The 23,860-nt window shown below is 36.6% G+C and overlaps 1 protein-coding gene across 3 annotated transcripts; it reads right to left on the bottom strand.

The window, feature by feature from the left end:
- Nucleotides 1-270: 270 nt before the first annotated feature.
- Nucleotides 271-17,892, bottom strand: C21H18orf54 (chromosome 21 C18orf54 homolog). Of its 3 annotated transcripts, none has more exons than XM_068993944.1 (7): nucleotides 17,616-17,892; nucleotides 15,569-16,351; nucleotides 15,082-15,232; nucleotides 12,514-12,616; nucleotides 5,977-6,108; nucleotides 5,553-5,623; nucleotides 271-374 (listed from the first exon to the last, which is right to left on the bottom strand). In XM_068993944.1, exons 1-7 carry the CDS (start codon nucleotides 17,890-17,892, stop codon nucleotides 302-304), a joined length of 1,590 nt encoding a protein of 529 aa, XP_068850045.1. In that variant the 3' UTR covers nucleotides 271-301. The 3 variants fall into 3 exon arrangements, with proteins under 3 accessions (XP_068850045.1, XP_068850046.1, XP_068850047.1); XM_068993945.1 differs by having other exon boundaries at nucleotides 16,049-16,351; XM_068993946.1 differs by having other exon boundaries at nucleotides 16,106-16,351.
- Nucleotides 17,893-23,860: the final 5,968 nt, after the last annotated feature.

The raw sequence follows: 23,860 nt of genomic DNA, 5'->3' as shown, positions 1-23,860 counted from the left end.
ATGTAAGCTTCAAGAACAGAAATCATCCATCTTTGACTATTCGACACATATAGCCTGAAGACCAAAGTCAGACTAGGACTATGGGTCCTCCCAATTCACCTCTGGTATTTTGGCACAAAATGAGGAGAGGCCACAAAAAAATATACGGACGTTTTCAAGTCAGGTTTTTAAAAAATATGTAATACTTGAACCAATCATAGAATAACATATGGCTTATAGTTAACTGTCAGTTTAAGCGATATGAAAAAAATACATTTTGTTCTGTGGTGACTATTTATTGGTTAAACTTTTATTTTCCTCTTCATATTTTCGGTGACTGTTTCCCACTGGTATCATCAACCAGGTCTCTCAGGCGAGATAAATGGTGCAAAGCCCTTCATTAAAAAGTATAAAACACATTATCAACCAACATCAAGGACTGAATAGGTAATGCAGACAGTAAGAAAGGGTCATTACATTGTTTATTAACTTCAAAATCAGTATGAGAGATAAACTTATGGAAAATGTTTAGCATCAAAACTATGAAAGTTTTTCTTTACAAGACCTTGCAATCTGAGTTACTCAGGGCTAAAATAACTCACCTAAAATTCTATACACATATAAAAACTTATGTATGACATTTAAAGATTTTCTTTTTAAGTGTACCAAGTAGCCTAATAAAAAACAGTAACAGGTATCATTTGTATCACACTTAAAACATCTTTTCCATGTGATTTTCAGAGTGAGATGATGCCTTTTGATATACTATGTATAGCATTTAAGAATAAAGGACATAATTCATTTTTAACATATACATTCAAGGCAGCTAAAATTTTAAAAATAGCACTAAAGAATCAGTTACAATTGAGGAAAACTCATTTTTATTGAGCATGGGGAAAACAAATGAAAATTACATTCAATAATACCAGCAACCTGGTCTTCCCAATCATTCCTCAGACAAACCAACAAGACAGGGACCCTTAGCTCTCCAGTCTTCCACTCAAAGTATTCTTCCAGCTTTCCCTCTCCCCTACCCTTCAGATCCTTGAGGATCACTCAGAAAATATAAGTTAATCAACTATCCAAAAATATGTCTCTGATAAACAAGAGACTAAGAAAAACAGAAATAATATAACAATTATGAGGTACAGTAATCTTTAAGGTGAGAAATTAGTGAAAAGTTGCAATGATGTATAATAAATAAAATACATCCTCCACTTTACCAAGAGTAAGATGGAGAAAACAAGTAGTGTTAATTACTGTATTACATCACATCTATTTCTCCGTACTCTATTTCTCAGACACTCAAAAATGTAATAAGAATCTGAATTCTGGCACCCATTCAACAGCTTCTGTTAATTTTTGAGATTGTCATCTTCATTAACTAAATGACAATAACTTACCCAGGGTTATTACTAAGCAATTACAGGTCAAACTAGACTTCATTATTTCTACATCCTATAGTAATCTCTCTCTACTTAAAGAATTTTCTTCTTCCTAGACACACATTTATGAGGAAGAATATAACCTGTAAATATAATACTTGAGGCTTATCTTCCTTTTTCTTTTCAGGCTGTGATTCAAGAGACAGAAAGACAAGTGGCTAGAATCCGATCTTATTGTTTACAAATTGGAGGACCACAGATTCTTTAGATTTTAAGGATCTATACAAAGGGATGGGGGGGAATTATCTTTATTTTCACTAAACGCTATCTCTAAATTAGCATTGCCTTCCATTATGAATGTAAGCCAACAGACCAAAGTGATCTCATATGCTACAGAAGTCAGAGATATTTTCCTATCACATAGTCATTGCAGGTATGTTCTATACTCATGACTATTCAAAAATTACAAGTTATATAATAGTTACAAAATTACAAGTTATTAAATCCACTGCTATAACACAGGTACTCTCATTCTTCCTGTCTCAGTCCAAAAGTTCATATGACATAACTAGGTAACTATTAGAAAATTTTAAGTCTATTTGTTCAAACAGAGAAGTCTCAGTGGTGACCCAGACATCAACGTCTTCCAATATTCTCTTTAACTGTTTGCTGATCAACATGTGAAGGTTAAGTAAAAGACCACACAATTGTTTAATGCTTTTATTCAAGTTATGAAAAAGACCTTCACAATAACACGTTTTTACAAAATGAATTTTAACTTACCTGTATTTTAAATGTATTCTTATTTTAAATGCAATAGAGAAGCATATATTATTATTGATCAGAAATGTATTTAAATATTTTGATAATTAATTCACTATAACTGGTTTCCTTTCTAATCCCATGTAGTATATTTTATGCCTTTAAAATACAATGTCAGGTAGAAAGGGGGGGTGGTGGGTAATAATGGAAAGGAATAAAAAAGCTAAGAAGAAATACAAACGCTTTAGTCGCTCTACCTCGGTTATACAACCAGTTGGCAGTTCCTTTCATCTAACTCTTTTGAGAATAAAGCCATTTACTTAGAAAAGAGACCATCAAAAGTGATTGGTATTTCAAAGGTAAGTAAAGGAGAAGGGAAGGATAAAATTACAAAAGGAAATTTTTCTTGATTTTCTTCTGTTAAAAAGTGAAAAAACAGGTTAATGGGAAAAGATCAACTTAAGGATTATATTACAACACTGAGTAATCACTCACCTTAAAAACTGAAATTTAAAAACTCATTTCTTATTGTGACAATGCATCTACCAATGACCATTCAAATACATACAAATCAACCCCCAGAAACTCAGCAACACTGATTATATGACGACAATTCAGCTATATTTTAATTTGCTGATTGATATCTTGCATTTGCTTTTCTATTAGTACTACTATATTGGTTGTTCTCTTAAATACTATGTTTACTGACCAACATTCAGCCTAGTGTTCAGCAAGAACTGAACAAAAGGCTTTTCAGGACAAACTGCCTACTATTTTCTAGATCTAAGTAACATACGAGCACATTAGAATAAAGAAAAATCTTTGCTTTAGGGTCATGTTTTGCAAGTCTGAGAGCTAATTCTGTCTATCCCTAGTATAGAACGAACACCAGAAAACTGAGCAGGAAAGGAGATCTGAGAAACAAGACAATTTTCCAGCTATCATTAAGCATGGTCTTCACAGCATGACCTTTATTATTGAGAATTCTTACACATTCATCTCCAATTAATATATAAAACTACATGTCCTGAGGCCAAAACCAAATTATTTTTGGAGGACTGATAATTCTGTAATCATCCACCATTGCTCACCTTTACAGCGTGTGAACAATATGCAACTGCCCATTTTTTACAATCAGCCTAAGCTTATATTTTTTTACAATCAGCCTAAGCTTATATGACATAATAAAAGATCTTAGAAAAGGTATTGGCTCAAAACCCAATTCTTTCATTTGCTTAAAGATGATAATTTTAATATGCAAATACATAAGACAAAACTAAGTATTATAGGGATACAAAACAAATATAACTTTTGATTCCTACCAATAGCAAAATCTTTCTGGAAAAAATAACATCTTAAGCTGTATCAGTCATTTATACTTCAGGTCCAGTGAATCCTTGTCTCTGTTATTTCTAATAGGAGAACCTAAGAAAACTGTGTCCAGGGGAGTAAACAGAACCCATACTAAGATCTTGGAGTTTTCTAAAGCTAGAAAAGATATTTTAATGAACTGGTTAGCAATCCAAACTATTAGAAAGAAAATCCAGTTATTTGAGGATTGGGGAGAAACACCCTAGAAAAGTAATTAAAGCACCTAAAATACAACCTATAACTTCTGCAAAAGTTGGGTTCCTTTAAAGTATGAAAAGATGACCATAATCCGAAACAGAATATTTTGCAGTCTAGTAAGAGGAATTCTGAGACTGAATTAATTTTAACTTGTCCTTAAATCAGTCTTATCTAAAGACTGAAAATAAGGGGGAGAGGGGAAATGACATGCTTTCTTCATAAATCTAAACTTACTTCATAATACTACAAATGCTTTACTGATTGATAATACCTTCAAAATGTAAAATAAAAGCCAAATTAAGGTTGCTTCAGCTAATCCAAAAGAATCAACAGCTAAGACCCATCTAACAAAACTGGACTCTTACTCTCTAAAACTGGCCTTCTGTAGACAAGATTACTAATGATCTAAGCTAGAAAAAAGTTATTACTATAAAAAAAATTATAGAAAATGGTCCTATACAATCATTATCAATTTTTGTGGTTAACTACATATGGTTAAGAGTTCATTTCCACCAAGAAAAACATCTTCTGGGCTATGTACTTTAACTCAGAAAATACACTTAAGTCTTGTGACACAAGTTCAATATCAATGTTTTTAAGAACTGTGGAAAGCTTGAGGTCATCTACTTTAAATTTTAAAGCAGAACGAGGTCTTTATCCAAGATAATCAACTGAGGCACTGCACCACTATCATTAATGAGAGTAGTATTAGGAACACAGACTAGAATCTGTCTGGTCTGAATTACTAGCCAGGCAGCTTTGGGCAAGTTACTTTATTACTTGATCTGTATTATGAAACAAATAATAGTACTTACCTCACAGGGCTGAAAAAAATCACATGAATTACATACAAAAGCACTAAGAACACTGATACTTGGTAAATGTTCAATAAAGGTTAGTTATTAGTATCATTACTCACTGAATCCTATTAGATATGAAACATTATAGCCAAGACTATGGCAAGCAACAAAGAAAGAGGGATTATTTCTACCCAGAATAGAGGCAGAAATTCATACATATTTTTTAAAGTATGAAAACAAAAATGATATACATATCTTTCTCATGACAATTATAAATTTACATGTCTAGGGTTTCACTTTTTTACTGCTTCCTTACATAAGAGAATCCTAAGCAATTCTGAAAGGACAAAAGGTAGTCAGTATTTCTCTAGCCCACTTACAGCCAAGCAAAATAATGTTACAAAGTAAAAAATTTTAATCTTAGTGTTTACTAAACTGCATATTCCATCTTTTGAGGACACCTCATATTCACATAACCAAATCCATAAAATATAACCTTCTCGTCTATCAACATCATGACTATAGGAAAGACTGCATTCTTTCCAACTTTTAAGATAATGTAACTAAGAAAATAAGTAGATTAACACCTTAGGGCATCTGGACCTATCTTCCAGGCCATTATATTCCCTTTAGAATTCTTCGGAGACATTATCAAACAACGATATGATTACTTATCTCTTCTAGAGAGAACACAGGACAACTCGTTTCAAGCACAAGCTGTTCGTCCAGAATACCCACACCAATGCTCTCTCAAACTGTTGATGTTACTCAGAAGGGAAAAAGAAAATTTCTCCAGGACATTCCCATCTATTATATTTTAAGTGTCCACAGTTATCTCATTAAGCCCTAAGAATATTTTAAATAGAAAATAGCACACGTTTAAGAGAAAAGTCTCAGGGTTAAACAACATGCTCTAGGAAGCTTAAATATACCTAGTACATGTCTTCCTTCTTAGAGCTACTTAATTCCATCCTGTAACCTTCTGATTTCAATCAAAGCAATGACTAAAACAGATTTGTATTCATAGCATACTCAGAAATTAACAGAAAACACTTACTTTTGAAGTGACCTAGTAATAGGAGCCATACTTTCCTTCAACTGTAACTTAGAGAGATCATCTTCTGAGATCTATTATTGAAAACACCAAATATAATGAAAGAGTGAAAATATTATATAATTACAAACATAAATGTTATTTAATATGTGATTAATAAGAACACATTAAAAATATCATCTGTATTCCCAAAGAAATAAATTTAGTAAATAATTTTCAGTAAAGCTTAAACTTTTAATTCCAAAAATATAACTTTATTTTGCAACGGTCCTAAAGTATGCCTCTAAATGTTTGTTCACTATATACCATGCTTATTAACATAAAACTAGAGGGAAAAACTACAAAAAGATCTAGGAGGAAATCATATCCTTCACAGATCTCAATGTGCATCCATAGATTTCAATTCATAAATTACGTTTATGCTTACTTGTTTAATTTCTCCTTTTGGCTCTGCAGTTTTATTCTGATTGAAACTTTCTTGCACTGCTTGAAGATTAAATAACATTTGCTTCAGGGCTTCAACAGGTCCATGATGTTTCCCTCCAGAAAGGGTACAGCTCTAAAGTTAAAACACATGAATAATAAACCACTCAAATTCATAAGGGAAAAAGTTATATTCTGCATTATTTCCCCACAATATAAAATTAATGCAAAATCTAAATAATACATGTCAAAAAAGTGTTTTACCAAATCAAAACTGTAACTCAACTTCCTCTTTCCCAGTCCCCAGATGGAGTCACTTAAAGACAATCATTATTAAAATGTTGGCATATCCTTTCTAGCCCTTGTTCTTTTACAATGAATGGTGCGTGTTTACATTTGCAACACATTGATTTACCACATTTAAAATCATAGATTTTTACAAGTGAAAGGTCCTTAGAAGCAGGTAAGCCAACATGCTCCTTTCAAGTGTGTAAATGAAGCTGATATCAACTGAACAAGAACTAGCATTTCAAATACACAATGGTGTTCTCTTCATTCTAAGAAAGGAAGGAAATTCTGATACAACATGGATGAACCTTGACAACATTACACTAAATGAAATAAGTCGATAACAAAAAGAAAAATATAATATGATTCATCTTATACTATGCTATGGATTGAATCTGTGTCCTCCCCCCAGACCCCACCCCACCCCACCCCACCCCCGAAATTCATGACCTAACTCTGAATGTGGCTGTATTGAGAGATAGGGCTATAAGGAGGTAATTAAGTTTAGTGAGATCTTAAAGGTGGGACTCTGATATCTATAGGATTAAGAGACCAAGGAAAGGCCATGTGAGGACACAGTGGGAAGGTGGTTTGTCTGCAAGTTAGGGAAAGGGCCTTCACCAGTAAAATAATAAGTTAGCATCTTGATCTGAGATAATCCCACCTCCAAAACTGTGAGAACTGAATATCTGTTGTTTAAGCCATCTGGCCAATGGCATTTTGTTATGGAAGCCTCAGCAGACTAAAACATACATGGTTTCCAGAATAATCAAGTTTATCAAGAGAAAGTAGAACGGTGCCAGCAGAGGGTAGTAAATAGGCATGGGGGTAAACAGGCAGGGGTAGTTAAGTGTTTAATGTGTACAGAGTTTCAGTGGGTAAAGATGAAAAAGTCCTAGCAATAGATAGAGATGATGGATACACAACAATGTAAAGATACTTACCGCATGGAACTATATACTATACCCTTAAAAATGGTCAAAATATTATGAATACTTTACCAAAATTTTAAAAAAGAAGAAGAAAAAGAAACAGCATAAGGATTCAGTTTGGTTTATACTCCTACAACCTCGGAGACAGCACTTGAGGCGTTATCTCTAAACGATATGCATCCAGTCACTGGTTTAGAAGAAATTCTAGTTGCCTAATGCTAATCATAAAAGTTACAAAAGCTTGCCTCTGAAATTTGGTGTCTGCCTTAAGTGAACCTTTCAGGCAAAATTGTGGTCAGAGTACCAAAAACAAGAAAACTAAAAAAAACAGATTATATGAACTGTTCTGTGTCATTCATGAATGAATGTTTAATAAATGCTGTTCAGTATGTTTGATAGAATTTGTTCTGAGACTTGGCATTAAATCCTGGGAGTGAATGCCTCTGAGCACATCTTTTGGTATAGCTTTGACTCTTAGAACTATAGTAATATTTCACATATTCAAAAAACAACCACTTAAACCACACAAAATGTGGGAAAAACCCAATTTACACAATAAGAAAATGACCTAACAGTATTACAAACGAACAACATGACCACACTGAAAGGAGCTGAGCAGAAAATTATTAACCAAGGTAACTTTGGAAAAGAATACTTTGACTGGATATCATACGGCTAAAGACAAAAAGTGTGTGTGTGTTAGTCACTCAGTCGTGGCCGACTCTTTGAGACCCCATGGACGACAGCCCACCAGGCTCCTCTGTCCATGGAATTCTCCAGGCAAGAATACTGGAGTGGGTTGCCATTTCCTTCTCCAGGGCATTTTCCCAAGCCAGGAATCAAACCTAGGTCTCCTCCACTGCAGGCAGATGCTTTACTGTCTGAGCTACTAGGGAAGCCTCAAAGACAAAAAGCATCACACATAAACAATATAACATAGCTAGTAAATCTATTTCTTACAGCAATTCTGAAACTATGCATATGCTAAGCCTGAAAAAACAAGTAAATCTATTATAGATAATAAGGGCAGAGATTCTTACCAGAGGAGAAAGAAGTTACAAATAAAGAACAGAAAGGGCTAAAACTAATACCGTGGTATTGAACTGGAATTAGTATTAGTATGAACTCATGATTTTATTCCTACACACAAAATATATTAATACATATATAAATAGATATAGAAACATGTATACCTGTATATGTGGGTTAGTAAACATGTTTTCTAAGTCTACCTGCTAAGAAAGTCTAGCATAAAGAACAACCCAGGAGCAATAAGCACAACTCGCGCCTAGGTCTTAGTTTCTAAACACAGTTTCCAAATAAAGAGAAACCATGGCTCCTCAAAGAAGTCCTCAAAAAATGATAGGGACATGTCAAAAGGACACAAGAGCCAACTGAAGCAACTCTTATGGCCTAAACTGGAACAATTTAAGCAGCAAAATAATATTATATTGTAAACCTAGAAAATAACACCAGGCTTCCCTGGTAGCTCAGACTGTAAAGCATCTGCCTGCAGTGTGGGAGATCCAGGTTCGATCCCTGGGTAAAGAAGATACCCTGAAGAAGGAAATGGCAACTCACTCCAGTATTCTTGCTTGGAAAATCCCATGGACAAAGGAGCCTGGCAAGGTACAGTCCATGGGGTAACAAAGAGTCGGACACAACTGAGCAACTTCACTTTCACTTTTCTTTCTTTCAAACCAAGAATTAAATATCTATAAGTCCCCAGATTTAGAGAACGAACTTATGGTTGCTTAGAGGGTTGGGGGGGATGTTGGAGGGAAGAGATAGTTAGGGAGTTTGGATGGACATGTACACACTATCTATTTAAAACAGATAACCAACAAGGACCTATTGTACAGCACATGGAACTCTGCTCAATGTTATGTAACAGCCTGGATGGGAGGGGAATTTGGGGGAGAATGGATACGTGTATATATATGGCTGAGTCCCTTTGCCAGTCACCTGAAACTTTCACAAAATTGTTCATCAGCTATACCCCAATACAAAATAAGAAGTTTTAAAAAAATCTGAGTCCCAATAAAAAGTTTAATAAATGGGGAGGGGAGGAAGAGCTCATTACACAAGAATTTCAACTAATAATTGAGACAAAAAAACAAGATCCACCAATGATGCTAAAAACAGTGGATAGAAGTCTGAGACTATTAATACTTGCACAGTCTCATAGCATCTCCTCTAAGATATTTATTAATTACAAGGGGAAACTGTAATTTTACTAAAAAGAAAGCCAGTAGGCACCGTATGTTCAAGACTAATATCACCAGTACTAACATATTATTATAGTTTTATCTATAATAAATATAAATTATCTATAAATAAATATAAAAATAAATTTCTATGATAATTACGTATTATCGTATCAGTATACTACTCTGGACTGAATGTGTGTGCCCCCTACAATTCAAATGTGCAATTTGAATTAATCCCAACGTGACAGCACTTGGAGGAGGGGCTTCTATGAAGGAACTAGGTCATGAAGGTGGAATTCTCAAGAGTGGGATTAGTGTCCTTACAGGAAAAGACACAGAAAGCTTGCTCCCTCTCTGCTCTCTGCCACATTAGGATACCAGAAGATGGCCACCTAAAATCGAGGAAGCAGGATCTCATCAGACACCTTCATCTGAACTTCTCAGCCTCCAGAAACGTGAGAAACAAATGTCTGCTGTTAAGCCACCTGGTCTACAGCATATTTACTACAGCAGTCTGAACTAAGACGCATCATCAGTATTATCAATGACATCATGACCCCTCTGATATGATGCACTGAGAAGGGCACAGCATGACTTCTGTTGGATTCTTGCCAAAAACTCATAACTCCATTCTAATCACGACAAAACTTCAGATAAACCCCACTGAGGAACAATCTACAGAAAAAAACCAACTGACTATTAAGTCTTCAAAAGTGTCAAGATCATGACAGACAAGACTGAGGAATTGTCAAGACTGAAGCAGATTGAGGAGATATGACAACTAAATGCAATGCTACATCTTGCAACAGGACACTGGCAGGAAAACTGGTGAAATCAGAATAAGGTCTGTGGTTTCAGTAACAGTATTTTGCCAATGTGAAAATTACACTATGCTAAGTGAGATGTTAACATTAGGGAAGCTGAGAGAAGGGTGGCAGGAACTATCTGTATTATTTTTGCAACCTTCTATAGATTTAAAACTATTTAAAAATTTAAAACCACAGTGGTAGTGAGGTGGTGTGTGTGTAAAGGCAGAAGAAAAGGAATTGGCTGGTTAGTATTTAATGGTCTTCTCTGGTGGCTCAGAGGTTAAAGCGTTTGCCTCAAATGCGGGAGACCCGGGTTCGATCTCTGGGTCGGGAAGATCCCCTGGAGAAGGAAATGGTAACCCACTCCAGTATTCTTGCCTGGAGAATCCCATGGACGGAGAAGCCTGGTAGGCTACAGTCCACGGGGTCGCAAGAGTCGGACACGACTGAGCGACTACACCTTCCCTTCCTTCCCTTCCCTTCCATCTCAAACTTTACAAAATTCACACAGATTTGTTCCTTTACCAGAGTTCACTTCAACTAAGTAAACTGTACCACCCACTGCTTTAGTTGTTTGGCTCAAACATCTTGGACTTACTCTGAATCTTCTGTCTCCATCCTACCCAGTCACCTTAAGAACACATCACAAATCTAACTATATCTGACTACTTCTAACATTCCCACCTAACCCAAGCCTTTACAATCCCTATTCTGGAAGATGGCTAAAGCCTCCTAACTGGGTTCCTTGTCCTTCTCCAGCTCCTCTCAAGTCTATGTTCCATACCACTGCCACTTTATATTTTAAAATGTAGATCTGCTCATTTCATTCCTCCAAAGTACTCCAGGCACTTTTCATCTCACTTAAAATGTAAAATCTTCATTCCATTGCTTACATACCGACACGATCTGACTCCTGGTTACCATCTTATCTCTTTACCATTCTTCCTTGCTCATTCTGACTGAGCTACACTGACTGGACTCTGATTTTCCTTGAACATTTTTCTGCCTTGGGGTTTCTGTACTTACGATTCCCTCTAAATGAAAAGTTATTTCCCTATGAGTATATGTACGACTTACTCACTCATTTTAGGTTTGGGTGCAAACATCACCTCAGAAGAGAGGCCGTTCCTGCCCACTCCAGCTACAATTTCTCTGCCCTCGTTTCTCTATCTCAATCAGTTTTTCTTCACAACATCTGTAAGACTCTCCTTTATACATGGGCTTCCCAGGTAGCACAATGGTGTAAAGAATCCATCTGCCAATGCAGGAGACACAGGTTCAATCCCTGGGTTGGAAAGATCCCCTGGAATAGGAAATGGCAACCCACTCCAGTATTCTTGCCTGAGAAATCCCATGAACAGAGGAGATGGGTGGGCTGTAGTTCATGGGGCTGCAAAGAGTCAGACATGTCTGAGCATAGCACTTATGTATGACTGTTTGCTGTTGTTATTCAGTCACCATTGCCTATTTCATTTTGATATAGCTCCTCTGTCCGACTTGGAATAAAAAATCCAAGAGGCAAGGATTCTTCTCTTATTCACTATTAGGAGTACAATTCCTAGAAAAGTGTTTGGTACTCAAATTTATCTGGCAAATAAATATTTGATAATTAAGTTTCACTTACCCAGCATTTGCTATAGTATCTTATTAGAGCACTAAGGTCAGACATGTTCTGACAACCTCTACTTTCTCTAGTAAATTTCACTGAAGGAAAAGATATATATTAAAATTTTTAGCTAATTTTTGTCTGGAATGTTCAATCTCTCAACTCTTCCAGATGTCAGTATCTCAAAAGTGTATTCAATATTTAACAGCCGTGAATTAAAATTATAAATATTATAATCATTCCTTATGTATTTACAGTTTATTTCAGGATTACTTGCGAGATGTACATGTGCTGATTCTTTAAAGCTGAGTGATAAATTTCTCATTTTAAATTAAACAGATGTATAATTGTATCTTAGAAACACAACTGTCAATAAGCAACTGCCCTATGGGAAAATATAATTTACTCTGTAAGGTGCTGTTTTACATGTTTTCCAGGGGGGAAAAAAAAAGAAATCACTGTAATGACAATTTAGGCTCCCCAGAGAGTTCAATTCCAGGTCCCTCTACTTCAGAATACTAAAATTATCAGTAATTCTAGGAGTGATGGTCTCATGGATATGTGCTGGGGAAAAGAGGATTTGAGCCATTTTTTGTTTTAATTATAATTAATTATAATATCCAAATAACTTAAAGAAATTAATAAATTAGTCATAACTATTCCTTTAATAAGATAAAAAGATTTAATGTCACCCACCTGATTATCATCATTTAAAAAATCTTCAAGGAATTCATTAGCATACTTTGTCTTTGGAATTTCTTGAGGACTATCATCAGTGTTAACAGGAACAGGAGATTTGCTAGGATTTAAGGATACAAGACAGCATATAAGTTCCCAATTGATAAAAATTAGACAGTATATAACTGACTGTTATCATTTTAAATAGTCACCATGAAGTAACCATTATAGATAGGATTCCTATGGATGTTGCTTGATAATTTCTTTTTATCTTCTCCCTTAACTTCTTCCTTCATCACTCCCTATCTCCTTGCTTCTCCTGTAAAGCTTTAAGAAAAAGATAAAGAAACTGAAGACATTAGTCTTTAATTAAATAAATGAGCCTTCAAATATATGTATCCTCCAAAAGCACATTTGTTTGAAATAAGCAGTACATTTTCCAATTAAACATTTTTGGTAACTCAATATTAATACACAAAGCCCCCACAAATTTATAAGTTTCTATTAAGATGGAACTACATGCTTCTAATCAAAGCAACAGGAGAGACTTCTCCTCCAGGACTGGCACTAAGGACAGAGTGAAGTGGGAGAAGGGTTAATGCTGAAACTAAGATTCCTGTGCAAATCCCAATCCCACTCATGGGATGACTTCACAAAACTTCCCCTTCACTTCAGTTTCTACATCTGCAGTCCTTATCACATACACTACATAAATTTAACTCTCCATATCTGGGACATTTAAAAGAAGTTCAATAAATAAATGTTTTTTTCTTAATGTTCAAGGGGAAGAAAAGTGCATCCCCAGCAAAAGTAAAAATTTTCTCAAAACAAAATTCCATTAGCTGCAGAGAATAAACTCATTCTATCTCTCTCATTTATATATCAATATGTGTATCTAACTTAAGTATTCATACATCTAAGACTCTTAAAACACTTGAACATCATAATGCAAATTTTTTTCTCAGTAATTAGCTGTTCTTCATTATTCACTCATCTGATTTGTAATTTACTATGAACTTTTTCTTGTTCCCAAGTAGTTTTTCCTCCCATTCTTTACCAAAGAGTTTGTACATCCACCAACTATCATCAAAAAAGCATTTATCTGATTATAAAAAACGAGTGCTGGATATATATGGAATCATCATACTATTCCTCTACTTTTGTATGTGTTTGACATTTTCTATTACAGAAAGTTATACCAAAAAAACAAAAACAACTTTCTGGCTGTGGTTATTCTTTTAGCACACTATTACCTAGTCAATTTCGTTTTTGATGACAGATTAATAATTTGTCAATATCACACTGAAGTCAGATCTATACCTTATCATACCGTCAATAATTTTATATAAAACATATCCATCATAATATGATGGTATACAAATCAGAAGTCATAGTATCTAATTACAAAATACATCTAGTATATTCAAAAGCTTTACTCAATTTAAGCACCTCTGATATTTGCTCACCCTATAGGATTTTACAAATACAGACACAATAAAACCAACTGATAAGAAAATAAGAAATTAGTAAATATGAAAAATAAGAGAACTGTAAGAATTAAGCGAACTAATTATTAATCCTAGTTGTTGCTGATGTTTTTTTAAACACATTAATGAACCAACAGTTGAGAAATGAAGCTGAACAAACAAAAAATATTCTGGATGATCACCACCACTATTACAATTTACAAGGGAGTGTCATAAATCAGAAACTGTCCTAAGTACCTCATATTTATTTTCTAATCAACTGAATCCTCACAACCCCAAAGTAGAAGCAACCTGTACAAAATCTCAGCAAGGAAATGACAGAATCAAGATTCTAAACTGCAATTACAGTTAAGGTCCACATTTAAGAAAATAAGATGCTCAACTGAGAAGTAATCAAAGAAGGAGTCAGGAAATAAACTCTAAACAGAATGAAGGTTTAGACAACTATTAAATTATCAGAGCCTAGGACAGGATTTAGGATTACAAAGAATGCATTTCTGACATGGAATTAATATCACTGAGAAAAGCAGCTTTCCTAGATTCTTCCTCTATACTCACATTCATGGGTGAACACTTTTTAAATTATTCTGAGCAACTATATCACAGAGAGGTTTAACACACAAATGAAAACAGTCTTAGAAACTTCAAACATTTACCATACAAAAATTGTACCATCATTTATGAAAAATAATGATTGAAAAATATTAAAATGTAAATGATGAATATTCTAAAATATAAAGAGAATATAGAGGGAGATAAAACTTAAAAGTAAAAAAAGAAAGCAGTAAAATTTTAATAGCCTTCTCCATTTGCAAAATAGTTGCTTTGGGTTCTAATTCCTATTAAACATATATCAATATTTTATAGTGCAACGAAAGGATCATTTAACAAAGACAAGTTATATAAGGTACCTAAGGTTATCACCATCTTGTGGTAACTAATGAAAAATGCGATCTAAAGCAAACAACACTGGAAGTTATGCTCTATAAAAATACCATGATACTACCATTGTTAATTATCATTAAGTTACTTAAAGATGAAATCAGATGTGTACATGGCATTCTTCATTTGGAAAACTGAATGCTGCATTTTAACTTACAAAGTAACAGGAATATTTTCCCATGATCTTTCCGCTTCAAGTTTATCTAATGAACAAGGACTGTCATCCTTTTTCATAGACTTTGGTAACTCTTCAGTACAATGCTCTAGATTTCTCTTGGCCTTCAGGATAAGCAATTCAATTTTGTCACCTAATTTAAAAGATTACATTAATTCTTTAAGAAAAAAATAAATGCAAAGCAGAGTAAAATATTATAAAGGCAACAAGAATTTACATTATTTGGAATATAAACATATCCAAAATAGCAAGCTATGTTAAAATGTGACATCTGTTATGACACAAAGAAAAAAATAAGACATTTTTCTAGTCACAGAATACGACATAAATAAAGGTGATAAGAGTTCAAAACAAAAACATCATTTGAGCATTATATCAAGAATATAACAGATTCTAGATGCTAGTCAAATTTACAGCACTTTCTTTGGTTCTTAAAAACAGTAAAAACACAAAAAAACAGAACAATTACCACTGAATGGCTTTTTGGATCCTGGAAGAAGTGGATTCTCACACAGACATTGGCTAGGTTCAGGACCACATTTATATTCATTCAGTAATCCTTTATCCTCACTCAAGGAATGTGCAATGTTTGAAGGTTCAAAAGAATATTCAAAACAATCTAATTTATTCATTAGCTGAGAAGTTCTTTGTGCCTGGTAACTGTGCCTAGGAGAACACTGATCTTCTTTACACATTTGATGTATTCTTTGACTATCTGTATCAGGTAACAAGTCTTGATTGTAGAGCCAGACTGGGTACTTGAAGTCCGGTATACTAGTTATCCCTGAAATATTAAGGTCAGACTTCTGGCTAGTGAGCCATCTTGGGTAATTCTTTTCAAGATTGTGTTCTGAACTGTCCCTAAAAGATAATTTTTTGGAAAAAGATAAAGAGGGTACAGAAACGCTTTTACTAGCCCTATTCATGAGTTTTGGGTTTTTCAGCCTGCCACAATGCCTTCCTTTTATATTTGTGTATACAAGTGGGGTAACTAAGTTATCCTTGCCCTGGAGAGCAGTTGGTTCTCGAAAATTCTGATTCTTTTCTCTGTCAGATGAACTCAGTCTTCCAATGTGTTTCCTGTTTTTCTTGCTACTTCCGTGACCTGATTCAAAATAAGTGAAAGAAAATGATCCATCTGCTGGAAGCTTTAATAGATCATCAGTTGTTAGACTAATGGAGTCTACGTCATTAAGAGTCTGTCCTCTATAGGATAAGGATGAATGTCTTTTGTCATCAAGATTTTCAAAAGCTGAAAAACAAAGCAGAATTCTGTTTATCTTCCTGTATCACATATAAAAATACTTCATAATATTCAACAGTAAATGAGAATTGAGAATTAAGAATCATGTTTGCTGTTTTTCCTTAATCTTTACTCAAGCTTTGATTAAAAGCCTGAAAGGTATAGGTTTATGTAATAGGATGTGTTTTTTTTCCTTCACATCTCTTCAATTTAACCTTGATACACTTTTTTCTCTCCAGCCTCCTAAATATTCACGTATTCTTTAATTTACAGTTTCTTCATCTAGACACACCCAAAGCACTAATACACTCACATGAATACCAGTCACTCAACTGGCTGCAACACAGGAAAAAAACAAGTCATTAAATTAGATGAAAAAATAATTTGCTTTCTTGCTTGCTAACCCTGAAATAGCATTCACACACACAGAACAGCTGTTCTAATTCTCCTCTTCTGGAATATACTGCCCACTTCTTTCTAACAGTTGATGTAAACTTTTTTCACCCTAGGGGTCAGTCAAGTGTTAACTGGGTTATCAACAGATGCATTTCCCAAACTTGTTTTCATGGACCTCGATACCGTGCTGTGCTGTGCTTAGTCAGTCATGTCCGACTCTTAGCAACCCCATGGACTGCAGCCTGCCAGGCTCCTCTGTCCACGGGGATTCTCTAGGCAAGAACAGTGGAGTGGGTTGCCATGTCCTCTTCCAGGGGATCTTCCCAACCAAGGGATCAAACCCAGGTCTCGCGCACTGTAGATGGAATCTTTACCAACTGATCTACCAGGGAAGCCCCAATGGACCTCTGACCAAGGAATAATCCTTAACATCCTGTGAATGTTACCGCCCCAAGAATACAGACAAGAAGAGGAACACAGCCCTATCCTCTCAACTGAACTGATCAAGTATAAATTCTGAAAGGCTGAGATTTGTTTAAAGTCATTAAGCTAGGTAATGGAAGCTAGAACCACCAACTCAATGTTCTTTCCATTACACTGTAACAGAATGGCTTAAGGGTTTAGAATCAGCCATCTGCTATTACTAGTTGCATTTTACGAGCTTCTACTCCAAAGTCAAAAGAGGATCTTTACCCCAAAACTCCAGAGAACCAAAAAATCACAGAATCATTTAAGAAATATATACAGATCACAACATTACAAGTCATTTTTTACTCCAAAAGAACAAAATGAAGCATTTAGTTTTCTAAGACTACTATACATCTCTCAAAATGCTTTAAATCAACAGCAAAAAAGAAAACAAAGGATAAAAGCATACCATTGTTTGGTTTACAAATGTAATTGGAGAATTCCGGCATATTAGCAGGACATTTAACAATGTTAATCTTTCCAGTGCTTGCCCCAAGACACATTTGGCTTAGATCAAAATCATCAATATAGGCCTGTAGAGCCTGAGATGCAGAACTGTACAGTTTATCCTTATACTGAAAAGAGCCAGAGTTAGAGGAATTACTGCCATTCAGGCTGCAGCTTAACAGAGAAGATACTGAAGATTGCCGAGAACAAACTCTGTGTTTTGTATTTGATTTTGCCATGGCTTCCTCAAAATTGGTTACTTCTATTCATTTCTCCTAAAAACAACTATAATACAAAAAGAAAAGATTAAAGTTCCAATTAAAATGAGTAATAGGCCACACACAGAGAAACTACTAAATTTGTATAAGCTTTTTACAACTTTAAAAAATAAAACCCATTATCTATAAATTATTTTTAGGCAATGCACATTATATATTTTCCATTTTAATTACTGTAAATTCTTTCATCATCGATTTAGAAAACATGTACTGAGCACCTAATATATGCTCAATTATATATACAAAAACCATCTGATGAATGATGCAGGGAGCTCAGATCTGCTGCTCTGTGATAACCTAGAGGTATGAGATGGGGTGGAAGGTGGGAGGGGATTTAAGAAGGAGGGGACATATGCATGGCTGATTCATGTTATATGGCAGAAACTAACACAATATTGTAATTATCCTCCAACTAAAAACAAATACATTTTTAAAAAAATCATCTAAGACTATATAGAAAGTGTCAAGGGAAGAATACTCACTTTTTTAAAGTCCTGTAAACTACTGATGTAGTCTTTTATGCTGATACACTCTGTGACATCACAATACGTAACATTCCCCTATACAAAATATTGTTCAACTCATAAGCCCACCACCATACACTACACACAGTAGGTGCCTGATAAATTTTTAAAAGGCATCAAATGACATAGTTGAAACAAGAAGGAAAAATGGAGACTAATTATCCACTTTCAACATTTTAAATGCCAATATGTAACTTTAGGCAACTTTTTCCCAAAAAACTTAAGCAAACAAAATAATTTACAATATTCATCGATAAAGAAATAAACTGCAAGTCTTACCGTGAAACAAGCTGGCAAAATGTTCTTTTCCTAAAATAATGCAGTTTTAACAATCCTTTTCTGACATTGGTTTTTTGATACTACCCTATTTTCAATTCTCATGTAAAACAGATTCAGCCCTCCTCTCCAAGGAGACTTAACAGTATGGAAAAATTGCCTCAATGCCCTCATCTTTTTTTCCATTATTAAAACTGAGAGAATTTCAGTCTACATTAATCTAGCAACAACAGTATCTATATTTGAAAACCTAAGAAGTAACAGAATGAACAGGGACTACTTCAGTAAATAACATGATATTCTTTTAGTTAAATCAATGGATTTTCTGAAGTAAAAATGAAAGCTTAATGTCTAGGACTTATCATACGCTATGATATTATAACATGTTTCAGTTCAGTCACTCAGTCATGTCCGACTCTTTGCTACCCCCACGGACTGCAGCAGGCCAGGCTTCCCCTTCCATCACCAACTCCTGGAGTTTACTCAAATTCATATCCATTGAGTCGGTGATGCCATTCAACCATCTCATCCTCTGTCGTCCCCTTCTCCTCCCGCCCTCAATCGGGGGTTATAATTTTGGGAATGTTTATGTTATAACAATATTTAATGTAATCTTAATAGCTGTCAAATTTGATTTTAGAACACGGAGAAAGCCTTCAGTTTAAGACGAGAAAAAGGTCAGAGTTTACAGTAGTCAACTGAAGCATCAGTAGAACATAAGATAATTGTTATTTCCCCCAAATGCTCTGATACTACTGGTATACCTTCTAAAGACTGGCTAGACCAAGTCAGCTTTGCCCTTTCTTCACCCCTCTAATGATTTTAAATCTCAAGTAAATATTTCTTGGATGACAAACCTGACCAAACGTTTCCTCCCTTATTCCAACACAGCACAGATTACCAATTTTATATTTTCTTTTACAAAATCTTAAAAACAAAACCCTAAAAGGGAAAGCTCTTGGATTACAGTTCTCAGTGAGTGGGTAATAATATTTATCTTAATTCACAGGAAGCAAAAAGAAAACCCAAGACTGAATTATTACTGGGCAAAGTTTCCAAAAGTACACAAAAGAAAAAAGTTTAAGTCAACTCCTGGGCACCCATCATTCTGCATCAGTGACCAACACAACCACACTCTTTATCCACTCACTTTTCCTCACGTCCGCCACAGAATTATTTGGAAGCAAATTCGCTGTCTCTTACCGTTTCTTCCGTAAACATTTCAGCACACCGCTCCAAAAGGAAATCCATCATTCCGACGAATATAATGCTGAAACGACTGGCCAGTGGTTTCAACTACCTTTGATTCAAACGCAGAACGTACAGCGTTAACCAACCAATATGGTAATAGTTCACACGAAATAAATGACTGAGCGGCTCTGTGATTTATGTTAGGAAAATGAACGTTTGTAGTTGCCGCAAAAACAAGACTTAATGACCCTGGAAAGCGAAGATCGCTGGCGCCCCTGCTGAGGGGCATCTTCGGGTTCAAAGCTTGCGCCCTAAATGAACTAGGACCCACCTCCCTCGGCGATTCCAGCATCCCCCGCCCACCCACCGCCGCGGTCACAGACAGTTTCTCTAAACCGTTATCAGACAACAGGAGTGGGCGGGCCGAGTCTTTGCGAGGCGGCGGCCCCCGAAGCCCGAGAGCCTCCCTCCCCGCTCGCTTCAGCCTCCGGAAGCGCTCGAGGGCCAGGTCAGGCCCCCTCCGTCCCATTCCGAGCCTCTCCTCTTGAAGCTGCCCGCTTTCCACCCGGCCTCTCAGGCCGCGCCTTGCCTCGGAGACGCCGTCCCTCTCCCACCCCACCATCCTTCCCTTAGCCCTCCCCTCCCGTCCCTTCAGGCTGTCAAGGAATGGGCCGAACTCACCGACGAAGGGCCAAAAAAAAAAAAACACGAGAAAAGCGCACACGTCCACAACTCTCCACTGAAAGCCTTGAGCTGTCACCGGATGGGAGACGCAACAAAGCATCCCGACCGGGTTGCCGCCCTGCCTCCGCCTCAGCTCGCTCGGATCGCCCTCCGCCGTCACAGCCCAGCACTACGCCCGCGCTCGCTTTCAAACTTACCCAACATGGCGCTGACTTACGGTGCGCATGCGTGGTGCTCGGAAGAGGGCGGGGCGAGGGGCGGGGCGAGGGGGCGGGGCGGAGAGAAAGGGGCCGGATCGCGATCGCCGCTGGGAAATGTAGTTTTGCATTCCGGGGTGCGGCGATCCCAAGCTACCTCAGTGTTGCTGACCCGCACGCGCTAAGTCCTCCCCGTCTTGGTTACGGCTCGGTGCGGCCGGTCTCCACTGATGACAGGCTCAGCTTCCTTCGGCCAGTTTCCCGAGACTTCAAGAGGGGACTGGGCAGAAAGGGGGACCTGGAACCCTGGCGGCTTCTGTTTCAGTCTTTTGAGAACCAGCCCCTCTATTCAGTCCTCCCTACACGCTCGGCCTCCCTGCTTTCAGAAACCCGCTCCCAGGATAAGACAGCCACTCGGCCCGGGGGGCCGCTCCCCAGACCACGTTCTTCCCTCCCTCTGTCTGCGCCTTCCCCTTCCCTTCCGTGAACCCGGCTCCCCTGGTCTCCCCACCAGTTCCCTCGCGTTCAAAGCAGACGCGGAATTGGAGGAGGGAGTTGGGCCCGGGATGCGACTTAACAAAGTCCTTGGGGACCTTGATTCCCAGGGAAGAATGGCAGTGACCCAGCACGGATTGGGGACCCACTCAGGCAGCCCAGAAAGAGGGAGATTATACAAACAGATGTAAAGAGCCACTTAACAACATATGGGAACCTGTTTACAAGGCTGGGACAGGATGTGAGGTGCGAAGAATCCAGTTTCAACCGAGTGGTGTTATCAGAAAAAGATGCCATCTCAATATTGGTTTTTGTTTATTTTCCACTGACCCTGTGGGTGAAGATATCCTTGATCATTACCCCATCTGAACATGTTCCTGCTCAGCCAGTGTTACATCACCAGGTAATACTGTCCAACTGGAGTCTTGCCGTTGGCTCTTTTCATCTCGTCATCCTCTCTAGCCCACTAGGCTTAACCATCCCCCTTTTTTTTTCTTGGCAAACGAAAAGGTCCAGAAGCTATAAAATTTAGCTGAGTGGTTCAGTTAAGCACATGTTTGTTGTGTCAGTAAGCAGTGCTAGCGATTTGAAAATGAATAAGACAAAGTCCTTGCAGAAAGCTTATATTCTAGTGATATGTTGCAAAAAATCTGCAATTTCATGGTCCTTCAGTATCAAGTATGTTGTTGGTAGGAAATAAAGGACTGTGATATATACGCTGGGAGAGGCCCAGGTCAGGGACCAACCAAGGATTGTTAGTGGCATGAGCTTAAAAACTTAAGACATTTTAATCCACATTTCACACTTAAGTCTCTTTTAAGCCTGTCCTTTTAAAAGATAATTTCTTAAAAATTCTTTTCATAAACATTATCTTTATGTTCTTACTTTTTCTTACATTGAGGAAGCATAGTATATGTTTCCAAATGAGTACATAAAGTACAAATCAAAGACACTGAAAAAATATTAAGGAAATTATCAAATATATTTTCTAATTCATGGATCAAAATAATTCTGCTTCCACTTTTATTCCTTCACAGGTTAAAAGATATGGAGATATCCATCAGGATTTGGAGAAGAGTCCCAGTAGTTATTAAAAGTCTGGATTAGATCTACTAGGAAAGGTAAAGAAACCAAGAGTCTCCTAAGAAGAAGGAATTATAACAGTTTACCAACATTTTTCAAGTATAGATGTCAATTAGGTGCTACGCCTTGCTGAAGAACTAAAACAAGAGAAAAGTAGATTTATGATCCAATCTAAAGGCATTTAGGTGAGAGCTGGAAGACATGTGCTGATAATTAAACTGTGAGAAGGTTTATTCAGGCAGCTCTTAGGAGAGTTTTTGGTTGGTTGTTTTTAGCTAGATTTAAATATGTCCATTTAAAGAAAAAGCAAAAACTAACCTTTGCTCACCAAGAAGGGTCTGACACTGTTTCAATCACTTCTACATATATGAAATCACTTAATCCTCATAATAACCCCATGAGACAGGTATTACGATCCCCCATCTATAGAAATGAAAATTGAAGTCCAAAGGCTAAGCAGTTTACCCTAAATTATAAAGTTGGTGGTAAATGGCAAAGCCAAGATTTGAATCCAGTTCTGTGTTGTCATTCTTTCCACCACACCAGCCATCTTCCCTTAACTGAAAACTGGGTGATGGGCCAAAGGACCAATGAGACACCACCTTCCTGAGCTCGTTCAAAGCAGAAACAGGATCATACTCAACTGCTTTTGCCACAGATACCACAATATTTAACCCTTAGCAAGAGTTCAATACATCTGTTTGATCTGAATGGATATGAACTTGATCCTCTCTGAAGAGAATATTTAAGCAAAGACACTAATGAGGAGGAGTCAGTTGTGAACACACTGACGAAGAACATTACAAGCACAGGGAGCAGCAAGTACAAAGACCCTGAGGTAGGAAGTTGCTTGGTTGTATCTGAGGAACAACCAGGAAGCTCAATATGATTGGTGCTAAGAGGGAGAGAAGGAAACAGGAAGAAGTTGATTTTGCAGAGGAAGCCAGGGGTCAGGTCCTTCAGTGCCTCTGCCACTCACTTTAAAAGAGATAAAGCCCCAGTAACCCCTGATCAACAGATTATGTTGCTTCACAGGAGAAAGGAAGCAAGACTTTCTTAGAAATAATATGTGCCAGGTAAAGGGGAAAGATGTTTAAGTGCATTGTTTCATTTAATCCTCACATCAGTTCTACTGAGTTAGGTATTATCCCAGTTTTACAGTTTGATAAAATGGGGAAAGAGAAATATTTAAATAACGTGGTTTACAATTTGTCAGTGGCAGAGACAGGATTTGACTCCAGTCTCTGACTCCAAAACTAAAGCCTGCTCTTTGTAATATATCACATTTTCTCATTTGAAATACTGAATAAAAAAGAAGAGATGCATGCATGCATGCATTCAAAATAGAATTATTGTTCATTGCTATGTGACAGACATTTAGAAGTAGTATTAAAATGAAATACAGCATTTTAAAAAATCTTTGTATGATTTCTTTCTCACCAGTCATTTGCTTTTAATACTTTGCCTATTTGCAGGTAG

The sequence above is a fragment of the Capricornis sumatraensis genome, chromosome 21 (assembly GCF_032405125.1).
Source record: "Capricornis sumatraensis isolate serow.1 chromosome 21, serow.2, whole genome shotgun sequence".
Taxonomy (NCBI): Eukaryota; Metazoa; Chordata; class Mammalia; order Artiodactyla; family Bovidae; genus Capricornis; species Capricornis sumatraensis.
The sequence above is the reverse complement of the archived record's forward strand: the minus strand, read 5'-3'. Positions and strand labels throughout refer to the sequence as shown.

Excerpts from the sequence above, each read along its gene's own strand:
- C21H18orf54 (XM_068993944.1), bottom strand. The coding sequence starts at position 17,892 with ATGGCAAAATCAAATACAAAACACAGAGTTTGTTCTCGGCAATCTTCA. Across the intron at positions 15,233-15,568 it reads ATCCAAAAAGCCATTCAGTG|GTGACAAAATTGAATTGCTT; the intron begins GTAATTGTTCTG and ends CTTTTAAATTAG. Across the intron at positions 12,617-15,081 it reads GAAAATATTCCTGTTACTTT|CAAATCTCCTGTTCCTGTTA; the intron begins GTAAGTTAAAAT and ends CTTAAATCCTAG.